Consider the following 11,982-nt stretch of genomic DNA (forward strand, 5'->3'; position numbering starts at 1 on the left):
TTCAAGAAGGAGATATGTGTATGCATATGGCCGATTCATCACTTTGTTGTACAGCAGAAACCAACAGAACATTGTAAAACAATAATACTCCAATAAAAATTTTAAATAAATAAAATAATCAAAGCAAAAACTAACAGAAGAGAGAAATCAATGTCACCATGTGCTTTGGAAGTTAGTTCAGTTAAACACTAAATTTAGGTATGGACCTGCTGATAGCAGATATATTTTCTCTTTTGGCCTAAGTTAATTGTCTTTCCTATTTCACACATGTTAAATTCCGAGTAGAGCTCCAGTTTTTACTTACATCTCCTGAACCGAACTGCTATTCCCAAACTCATGCCCTTTAAAGATGAGAAATGTCATTGTTTTTTTTTCCCCCTAGAGCCTAACATTTCATCTCGATGTATTTCTAACTTATTAGAAAAGCAAAACTAGCTGTACCAAAAATACCCAGTGGGGAATCTCTCTCTCTCCAAACATATACTAGAACCTGATAACAAAAATAACCCAGTTTGCAAAATTGGCAGTAGGGGTTTTCTGGAGATCAAAAGAGTTTTCTTACTAGTTTAATAATTCCAGTAACCCTGGAGGTCTAGCCACTTTCCAGACCCTGCTCAGCAATGAAGAACTCAGAAAGTCGCTGATTCCCCCATTCCAAATCAGTTATCCAATCAGATGAGACCTGTTACTCAGTGTCTCTGTAACAGTGTCAATGTGATGGAAATGTCTGGGATCTCAAGGCCACTTCTTCCAATAACTAACTGGCTGGATTCCACTGAGCAATTCTTTTATTCTCTTTGAGCTTACTGTCTTCATTAATTCAACAATTATTTATTGAACATCTAAAATGTACCAACCACTGTACCAGATGAAGGGGATAGCCCTACCCTCAAGATGACCACCACCTAGAGACAAGAATATATGGCAAAAACACTTTGCATTCTATACAGTGACAGTTGCTCAGTCGTGTCTGACTCTTTTCAACCCCGTGGACTGTAGCCCACCAGGCTCCTCTGACAATGGGATTCTCCAGGCAAGAATACTGGAGTGGGCTGCTATTCCCTTCTCCAGGGGATCTTCCCAACTCAGGGATTGAACCTGGGTCTCCCGCATTGTAGGCAGATTCTTTATCACATGAGCCACCAGACTGTAACTGTTAATTTTCTTATGTGGGTACCTCACTAGTTTTGCACATAAAATAAAAACATGTAAGTCTATGAAGGAACAAATAAATGATCGAGCAAGTGAGATACAATGGCTGTTTTCTAGCTACTTTGTCTTGTGCCATTGCCACATGGTCCCATTTGTCTAATAACTTAGTCCCAAGAAGTCTGTTTTGACTTGACCTTCCTCAGCCTTTTACCCTCAGGAAATCCTCATCTGTTGGCTGTCATCTGCCCCCTTCCTTCTTCCCTTGGCACAGTCACCCAGAATCTACCTCCATCACTCATAGCACCCCTAAATATTTTCCTAGACCATAAATTCAATAAATATCCATCGAGCACATAATATATATAGCAAACTCTGGGCAAACTAAGATGTTGGCAAACATAGACCCTGCTCCACATGGTGTCTGTGGATGGTGCTTACACATTCCATTCACTGCCACAGGATGTATGTGCTATTCCTTTGACCTGCAGCTACTGAGACACAGCCAGAGTGGCATCTTGAGTTTCCTAGAAGAGTGTTATGACAACAAATTCTCCTACCTCTCACCTACCACCTGACACCAGCCCCCCATACAATAACATTTAACCCAAATAGATATTTTTGGTGCAGGAGCAGCTTAAATTTTCCAACCACTAACTACTAGCTTGTGACTTCTGATACCACACCAAGTGCTGAGTGCCATTCTCTCATCTCTACCCTAGCATCATTTCTCCTCTGTTATGTGAACAACAATCGACACACCACTTTCTCCAAACAGTATTACTTAAGAAATCATTTTTTTTAATAAAATAGCATTTGAATGGCATGTGAGAGAGTGCAACACCATTTTCCCACATTACATCAGTTAATATTCATAGCAATACTTGAGGCTCACAGGGGTCAGTCGCTAGACCATAGGTCATAGAGTCAGTGAAGGGGCAGTTGCCAGTTGTACACAAGTCTTCTAAGGTGGGAATCCCAGAGCTTGCCCAGAAGGAGCAAATGGTAGCCCATTTGGTCCAAGCCTCACATTCACAGAAACCCACAAAGTAAGTGATTAAGTGTTAGCACCAATAATAAGACACAGAGAGTTAAAGAGATACCTCATGGATGGCAAGAGGAGAAGGGGGCGACAGAGGATCCAGAGATGGTGGGATGGCATCACTGACTCAATGGACGTGAGTTTGAACAAATGGGAGATAGTGAAGAATGAGGAAGCCTGGCATGCCACAGTCCATGGGGTTGCAAAGAGTTGGACATGACTGAGCCACTGAGCAACAACATCGGGATGAAAAGAAGAAAATGTTCACCGTGCAGTTTTAAATTTGTGTTTTCCTTTTGTGACATGGTTTTGGCATTTTGATTTTTCAGTGTATTGAGAATTTCAAACAATGGAAGTTGCCCATGCCTCTCCTAAACTTAGAATCTTGACAAACCCCATTTTTACTCATACAACATCACTAAAAACGTTGCTTATTTGCTGTCACTTTTCCATCTGGAAATAAAATTGGCTGGATTTTCTTTGATTTATGTGTTGTGCTTGCTAAGTCACTTTAGCAAGTCCAACTCTTGCGACGCCATGGACTGTAGCTCCTCTGTAGAACCCCAGGCTCCTCTGCCCATGGGATCCTCTGGGCAAGAATACTGGAATGGGTTGTCATTTCCTTATCCAGGGGATCTTCCTGGCCCAGGGATTGAACCTGCATCTCTTGTGTCCCCTGCATTGGCAGGTGGGTTATTTACTACTAGTGCCACCTGGGAATCTGTCACTTTTCCATTTGGAAATAAAATTGGCTGAATTTTCTTTGATTTATACTCCAGTTATATATATGTGTGTGTGAATATATATATATATCTCTTCCATCTCAGCTCCCTATTAAAAAAAAAATTTTTCCCCTGACCTAGGCACACCATAAAGCCTATCAGAACACATGCTCCTGCCTGAGTGGGTCCACAGCTCACCAGCAGGGGTGTGGTCTGCAAGCTTTTCTTCTCAAAGAACCAACTGGTCACATACTCAATTCCACCCTGAGAAATTCCCTTCTGCTAGCATATGATGGTTGTGGATGCAGACAGCAAAGGGAGCCTCTGGATTACTTAAAATCATCGTGTATTTAGGCCTCAATGCCTTCATCCATAAAATGAAGGAAATAACACTCTGTAATAAAAATTAATGGAAGATCATCAAGAGCTTTCCAGAGTTGTAGATAGACTTGCAAGATGTCACAGGCAATGCCAGGCTCTTAACGTTAATATCTTCCCCATCCTTAACTGAGCACAACAGCTGCACATCTGAAAGGAGTCGGCAAGTTTTCCGCTCACAGTTGCAATCACAGACCCTCTTAAGTATCTCTTCAATCGCTCTCCTCCCATCATAACTAGGCTGTGTTCATGAGCCTCTCCTGCTTTGTCCCCACTGTGGGGGTAAATGATTCAAAGTCAGAGGCCAGCAGATTCCTGGCCCCTGCCAGCTGCATGACCCTCTGTCCCACACACTCAGGGCATCCTGGAATGACGGAGTGGTGTCATCCACTGTGGACTGGCTCCAGTAGAGCCTCCACCAAGATCTTCTCTTGAGTGCCTGGGGGTGATTGCGCATCCATGAGCCAACATTAAATGCTTTCCATTTTTTTCCCCTCTCCCTATTTATTATAGCATTTCAGAAAGTTGACAAAGTGAACTATTCTCCAGCAGAGGAAATAATACAAAGCTTGAAAGTTGTTTCTGATGGAATGGTGAAATAATTTCACTACCTTTCTGGGAGGAAAAAAAAAAGTCAACCTGAGGCGGCAGCCTCTAGGGATTTCATTATTGCTAGATTGGAGGGAAACCTAAAGGCTTTAGATAAACAGGTTTTTCTTTTAACTCGTTAGAGCACTTTGGGACGAACAGAAGAGAAAGACAGATGTTAGACAGTAGAATAAACCTAGCTCCAGCTTATTTACATAATTTTGTATGGCAATGCATTGATGTATGAAGTATAAAGTGACTGTGTTGAATAGTGAAAATAAAACTATTTTGGCAAACAATCTGTGTTCACTGCCCAATTCTCGAATGAGGGGACGTTTTATGAAATACCTCTTGCTATTTTGTGTGAAAATTACCAGTGGTTTAAGTTGTGTGTGCAGTTTTAGGAAAACACAATCTTTTAAGCTATTATTTCAAATAAGTCTTTTTTTTTCATTTATTTTTATTAGTTGGAGACTAATTACTTCACAACATTGCAGTGGGTTTTGTCGTACATTGACATGAATCAGCCATGGAGTTACATGTGTTCCCCATCCCGATCCCCCTCCCACCTCCCTCTCCACCTGATTCCTCTGGGTCTTCCCAGTGCACCAGGCCCGAGCACTTGTCTCATGCATCCCACCTGGACTGGTGATCTGTTTCACTGTAGATAATATACATGCTGTTCTCTCGAAACATCCTACCCTCACCTTCTCTCAATTCTCTTCAAGAATTCTTAAGAATACGTTCTCTAAGCAGAGGAGACGTTGAGTGGGAGAGGCGAGGAAAAGAGGACCATTTACACCTCTCTGACGTTGGCTGGTCCAGGTGCTGTTTCCCCATGATTAAAGACTATCAGGAGGGCTGGGAAAGTGTGGGGATCAAAGAATATAAATAGTAAACTTGTGCAGGCCACATTACTTCCTCAATAAGGGAGTAGGGGATTTGAAGGTAAAAATAACTATCTTTCACTGCATGCAAAGGTTTGTGCTATGTGAGAAACTCCATCCTGACTTCCTCTTGGCAAGTATTCCTTAACAGGCCTCACAGATACCTGAAACCAATTCTAACCCACTCTGGTCCTCCACTGACCACGACGTTACCTGAATGGTGTGGCCCAATTTCCCGACTGCTCACCAGTCCTCAGGCCTATGGGGTGAGTAAACATCTCGTGAGGGACAGGCTTGGTGAATACTGATAAAACCCGGAACCTTGGGGCTATTTCTTCTGTCTTGAGGAGGAAGCAAACAGTTCTTAAAATTCACTGCACCAAGAAGCTTCTCTCTTTTCCATTGTTGCTGATGTGAGCTCATTCTCCTTTTTAAAAATGCAATTTTTTATTGTCACCAATATTTTTAACCAAAGATGAATTTAGAAAAATATAAAAGAAGTAATGTGTCCTCACAAACTGCTATGTTTTAAAGTTTTGAATATTAGGCCAGGTTCCTTATAGCTGAAGGGAGTGGAATAAAAAAAACTGCTGAGAAGCAATTAGACTCCCTCCCAGTAAATCAGAGGGTCAGAGATGGGAGAGGAGCAGAATCTTAGAGTTTGTGGTACCCTTGGAGGTGGCCGACCCCATGTCTAAACAGAGAAAAAGTCATCTCAGATCTCAGATGTGCTCAAAACACAACAGCCTGAGCCGGCAATTCTCAAAGTGTGTCCTCAGGCCAGCAGTTTCAGCCTCACTTGGAAACTTGTTTTAAACAAAGATTCTCAGGCCCCACCTCAGAATTCTGGCCTCAGGAACCCAGTATCTGTGCTTTAAGGAGTGATTCTAGTACAGGCTAAAGTTCGAAATGACTGACCTAAGGTCACCTAACCAGGGCTCATTCTATAGGGAATTCTGTGAGGTCTTCCCAAAGCCAATGAAAGAAAACTTGAGATTTTAATTCCTTTTCTTCAAGGGGAGGACAACTTTATTGGCCAGATCTAGTTGGTTTCCACCATTACCCACCATGGAAACTTCCAACCACTTTTATCCTTGGGACACTCATCCCATTTGAAACTTTTCAAAGAAAATATAGCAGACATTGAGTTAAAATATTAAAACCAATACTGGTGCATTCCAAAACCAATATCGGGAATCATTCTGTACTACAGAGTCAAACAATTCTAAAAACTCCTCTCATCCAGGTTAGATACCCATTCAAAACATCCATAGCATTTTAACTCCCCTAACCCACAGACCTGCTCAATTGGCACACATTCTCTTACTGATGAGACTTAGAGACTTCTTATGATTGTGTGATGATGTCCATCTTCAAGGTCATCTTAGAAATGTTTCACAACTCCTGCAAACATGGAAAAAGTTACATGTGGCATACCAGAAACTTCAGCCAAGTTAATACAGGGCAGTGTAAAAAGTAAAATGAATATCCTGTTCTCCTATACTGCAGGATTGCTATTGTCTTCTGCTTTTATCAAGTGAACTCTCTCTCTTTCTCTTCAAAATCTAGGAACATCTCAAAGAGGATGATGTTGAATGCATCGTAAACCAGGACGAGCTTGCCATGAATTACCAGGAGCAAGGCACCTCACCCTGCAGCCCTCCTGGGGAGGACCAGAAAGCTTCACCCCACACTCCAAGCAAGGAAAACATTTACGAGGGGGACCTTGGCCTGGGAAGCTATGAACTCAAGCTCGAGAAAACTCTTAGTCAATCCCAGCTGAATTGATGGGCGTGAACAGCTCAGACATCACAGGTCATGCAGGGCTCACTGAGGAATACAAGCAAAGCTGATGAGGCTGAGGGCATGGAAAGAGGCTGGAAAGTGTATGAAGAGCAGAAACGAGAGATTCAAAACATACATCCTCTGGTGCCCACAGAAATGAGAATTTATTATCATCCCTCTGCATTAGGCAACTGATTTGAGTTTTGGACAGTGCCATTTTTATTAATGAATTGGGTAGGGTGGGGAGGGTGTGGGGATAGGAGACAGGCATCTAGTTGCTGGGAGGATGAAACAGTTGTTCTTGTGTCTACAAGGTGTTTCTTTTCTGTATACAGCTCTCCTGACCCTTCCCTTAGATTTGAAATTCTATTCCCTCATTTGGGAGAGTTTTAAAACTCTGTATAAAAAGAGTTTCTGAGCTTAAATGCGTGGCTCCTAAACTGAAGGGAATACCCATTTATTCAGGAAGTGACACGTTTTACATGTTTAGAACCTAGGGTCCCACTCGCTCCTAGTGATCCAGGGCTATTTGTCCAGATAAGTGCTCCATACCACTGCTGATGGCCTTGGTGCGTGGGGACCCCTATCCTTCTGGGCATCCTCTTCAAGCGGCTCCTCCCACTGCTTGGAGGGGTTCCTGACAGCTGGGAAGCACTCCGCATTAAACGCAGTGCCGCTTTCCACCTGGGCGGGACCCCTTCCAGGGACAGTGGGGTTCTCTTCCCCGCACCAGGTTTCAACTTTCCTATCCTTGCTTGCATTCAAGTCACTTCCTGGCTCTGTGGCAGGTTCTTCTGTCTGTGGGGCGATGAGATGCCATCGCCCAGGCTCCTCTCCAGTTAGAGCTCTCACCTGTCAACAGCGGCGCGGTGCACAAGAAGAGCAGGACTGTGCATGCGCAGAGCCCCCGTGCAGCGCCAAGGACGCAGCATCAGCACCCTCCTCACAAGACGTGGCTTGTGACCTGAGGCGGAGAGACCAACACAACAGCTTTTAATTCAGCTGCACGACCTGTGCCTTTAAGCCATTAAGATACCTCAAACCCAGCTTCTCTTGGAATAACAGATGTTCATATCAGACCCCGAAAAGGGCAGCCCCAGTCATAGGTGAGCAGGCTCTGAAGAGTCTGCATCTGAGAATGAGCGTCTCCCTGGGGCCCAAAGCTTGAAAGTAACACATGCTTTGCTGACGAGTCTTCAGGCTTTCGACACGAACCATGGAGGTGCCGGGCACGCCGCTATGCACAGCAATCCTCTTGCTTTCCAAACGGTAGAATCCAGGGGCACAAATTATTTTCTACTCAGCTAAGTATATCCTGGTCATTCCAGATAAATATGGCAAGCATCAGAGCATGAAGTTTTCTAATTTGACTTAATCCTAATAAAACTTTGTTATAAAGTACGATTGTGTTCGCTAGTACATTATTTTAATACGTCCTTTATGGTCCTAGGGCTTCCCTAGCTCAGTTTACTGACTGCGATATAGGACACCCAGGTTTGATTCCCGAATCTCCAGTGAAGATCCCCTGGAGAAAGAAATGGCAATCCACTCTAGTATTCTTACCTGGAGAATCCCCATGGACAGAGGAGCTTGGCAGATTACAGTTCATGGGGTCGCAAGAGCCGGACACGACTTAGTGACTAAAGCACCATCTACTGTCTTGCTAACTGGCAATGCTAAGCCCTTACTCTTGAAGTGTCAGGTGAAGTGGGCACTGAAAGGTGATGTAAGGGAGATGCAGGCATCCTCTGGCCAGGAAGTCACTGGAGTTTCTGGCCGAGTCAATGATGCCTGCAGAGAGCATAGAGCTGGGAGGACATGAGAAGGGAAGGTGGAGTCAGGCAGAGGGGAGAAACTCCTCCTTTCACAGGGCAGGGGACCAGAAACCAAAAAGAGCTTCAAAAATAGGGGAGGAGGGACTAGAGGAAAAGGACCAAAGGAAGGGGAAAAGAGAAATGTTCCTCTTAACTTCTGCCTTTATCATGTGAAAGGAAGGGACAAGAACTCATGTTTTGTTTCTTTCCCTTTGCATGGAAAAAGACACACCAAGGAAAGAGAAGATCCCCCCAAAGCAGACAAATGTGAGTGGGGGCAGAAGTGGAGAGAAAGGAGAGAAATATGACATGCTGAATGGAAATGAGGGTCGGTGAAGAAGGAAAGGTACACGGTCTAACCCAGCACCAACTTGCTAAGATGGCAGAGCAAAAGTAGCCTCCTGGCCACAGGCAAAGCTCTCTTCTGCTTGGAAAAAGAATGTTTTTTCCAGCTGCACATCCTGAACCATTACCCACAGAAGATTGTGCATGTGTGCTCAGCCATGTCTGACTCTTTGCAACCCCATGGACTGTAGCCCCACCAGGCTCCTCTGACCATGGAATTTCCCAGGCAAGAATACTGGAGTGGGTTATTTCCTTCTCCAGGGTATCTTCCCAACCCAGGGATCAAACCTGTGTCTCTTGCATTAGCAGACGGATTCTTTACCACTGCACCACCTGGGAAGCCCCACAAGAAGATTGAGGGCTTCTTAATCTGGGTTGGACCACTTATCCCAGTGTCTCCAGCTAAGTATGATATTGGGCATTTGAGGAAATTGTGTCCCACCCAATAAGACAGAGTTCCAGCTTCAAGATGTAATAAACAGTCTCTTTCCCTCTAAGTCAGCCCAAGACCAGAACAGAGGCTAACTGGTGAACCAGTTAGCAATTCATAAACCCCAAATTCCCTTTTTGCTCCTGTTGTGAATAATAATAATTTATGATCTTAAATGCTCTGTGCTTTGATTAGCAGCATCAGGACTATGCAATTCAAGCCTATTATTTACTGCCAGTTTCTAATGAATAATAAAGGCAAAGGAGCTTTATTCAAACCACTAATGCTTGCATTCATTATTAGAGCTTTAAAAAGCACCCTAATTAATTGGCTTATGGTTCTTCTTTGAACTTCTTACCATATATACATCACACATATACACACATGAAGGTGCATGCACATACACACACACACACACACACACAGTAGCTCTCACTGTCAGGGTCCCAGCTAACACCTCTGTAGTTTTCTGCCTGGTACTCAGCACAAGTCTGAACAAGTTTGAAGCCCAGTGGCAAATGCTGTCATGGTCTTCATTCGTAAAGTTTCTAGAAACTTCTTGGAGGACAACTTAATGGTATAAGTCAAAGCTAAATTCAAATACCCTTTGACCCACCAATTTTATGGGCAAAATTTTGATTCCAGATATTTGAGGATTTCATACATACAAAGAATATTTATTAAAACAAATGAATTGCTACCCTGGTTAAATAATACATGCAACATGCATCTCATGAAACAGCATCATATGTACTGATATGGAATGATCTCCAAAATATATTGCCAAACAAAAAGACCAAGGTGCAGGGCAGATGGTATGCTGCCATTCTGGAAGGTTAAAGAAGAAACTGGTAGTATGACTGGCTCTTAAGAATTGAAGAGAGACCTAACACTTTTGTATCTTTTGGGTTTTGTACACTGTAGATGCATTATTTATTCAAAATAATAATGAGAAGAAGAAAATTCCTATGAAATAACACATTGAGGTGCTGAGCTAAAATAGGAAGTAAGGACTGGAAAAGCTATTTTACAACACAGTCTTTGAGACCTTGGGAATACCAAATATAGCATCAATAGTACCAAGAGCTTCTGGTTTATTCATTTGCATCATTCAACACATATGGATGCAAACTATATAAAAGGTCTTTAAAATTCAAAGATATATGACTCAGTCTCATCAAATATCTAGAAGAAGACAGACACTATAAGGTATCTAGACATATGATTTGGTTTTGGCTCAGAAATAAACAAAGAGAACAAGAAAACCTACTACAAAAGGACAGAAACAAATTCATGACCTATATTTAGAAACTTAGTTCATAAAAAATGTCATTTCAACTTGGGAGAATGGATGAATAGACTATTATCCAATAAACAGTATAGACCAATTTGACATTCAATATGGAAAAAGAAAGAAAATTAGGTAATACTCTCAACATACACAAAATTAAATTCCAAGTAACTTTAAGAGTTAAATGGAAAAAGTAAACCTGCAGGATAACAAAAATATAAAATAAAATATGGATATGCATACAGATGGTCTTCCTGAGAAAGATACAAACCAAAAAAGAGAATGACACATTTGACTCCACAAAAACGTAAAATTTTTTATAATTAAAAACACAACAAGCAAAATTTTTAAATGAAGCAGAGAAAAATACACATATACTTTTTGTTTGTGTGACTAAGGATTATCCTTCAAATTATACAAAGAACTCTTACTGATGCATGAGAAAAAAAAAAACTTCTGAACACAAAAATATGTCAAGAATATGTAGAATCAAGTATGATTCCTTCTATCCAGACTTCTAGTTTTATGCTTCCCTGTAGAGAAGAAATACTTGGCATTTATGCATGAGGAACTGTACAAAATGATATTCATTGTGACACAGTTATTACAAAATACTGGCAGAGAGGGGGAATACCCATCAATAGCAGGGGCTAACTAACTGTATTATACCCATATTCTGCAGCAGTTATACTCTCTGTGGAGATGGACCCATACACATAAACTCACATGGAAATATTTTCAAGATAAATTGTTAGTGAAACAGTCTGGACTGACTCCCAGTAGACTGATAACAAGATGAGGAATAAGAATGGGAGAGGTGAATCAAGAGAGCCTTTTGGTTTATCTACATTACTTTTAATTTTCACAATGATATTGTTTTCATATATAATCAGTTCCTGAAGCTTTGGCTTCAAGATGGGGGAATGTGGTGGTCAAGAAAGTTGTCATGGAGGAACTTACATCTGAGGGAGGTCTTGAAAGATGAGAGTGTTTGACCAAGCAGACATGATAGATGCTGAACTGTGGGGCAGGTGGTAGGGTGGATCAGTATTAATAGAATATGGAAAAGGCATTCCAAACAAAGGAGAGAACCTGGGCAGGAGACAGAGGGGTGTGAAGCAGCCTGGTGCATTAGAGGAACTATACATTATTCCACATGGTGCTATTCATGTGTTGAACATAGGAAAATGGAAGAATAAAAGATAATTCTGGAAATGTAAATCAGATGAAGTAGTCTGAGCCATGATCCTTTGAGAATGGGGAGCTATTGAAATATTTTAAACAGGGAAGAAAATTACATGTATTGTGAGGAGACCGAATACCAGGAAGACTGGGTATTGGTGCAATAACCAAGTTTGGACACTATTATTTCACTGGCCAGGACAGAGACAATGAGAGGCTTAACTAAGGCAGAATCCAGGAGGATGGAGAGGAGGCAGCTTCTAGACAGGTTTCAGAACTAGACTCAACAAAGCTGGTCACGGGATATGGAAGGTGAGGAAGCTGGGGGAGCCCAGAAGGACCCCATATTTAAGGTTTAGGTGACAATAT

The 11,982-nt window shown here is 42.1% G+C and overlaps 1 protein-coding gene across 1 annotated transcript in view; it reads left to right on the forward strand.

The window, feature by feature from the left end:
- SLC9A9 (solute carrier family 9 member A9) overlaps positions 1–7,952 on the forward strand; it is a 639,391-nt gene extending 631,439 nt beyond the window's left edge. Inside the window, exons 15-16 of the mRNA XM_070466623.1 lie at positions 4,927–5,032; positions 6,336–7,952. Of these exons, the coding sequence (XP_070322724.1) occupies positions 4,927–5,032; positions 6,336–6,554 (325 nt within the window). The 3' untranslated portion in view covers positions 6,555–7,952. The remainder of the gene's footprint in view (positions 1–4,926; positions 5,033–6,335) is intronic.
- The last annotated feature ends 4,030 nt before the right edge of the window (positions 7,953–11,982 follow it).

This window comes from Odocoileus virginianus, chromosome 4 (genome assembly GCF_023699985.2).
Source record: "Odocoileus virginianus isolate 20LAN1187 ecotype Illinois chromosome 4, Ovbor_1.2, whole genome shotgun sequence".
In the NCBI taxonomy this organism is placed as follows: Eukaryota; Metazoa; Chordata; class Mammalia; order Artiodactyla; family Cervidae; genus Odocoileus; species Odocoileus virginianus.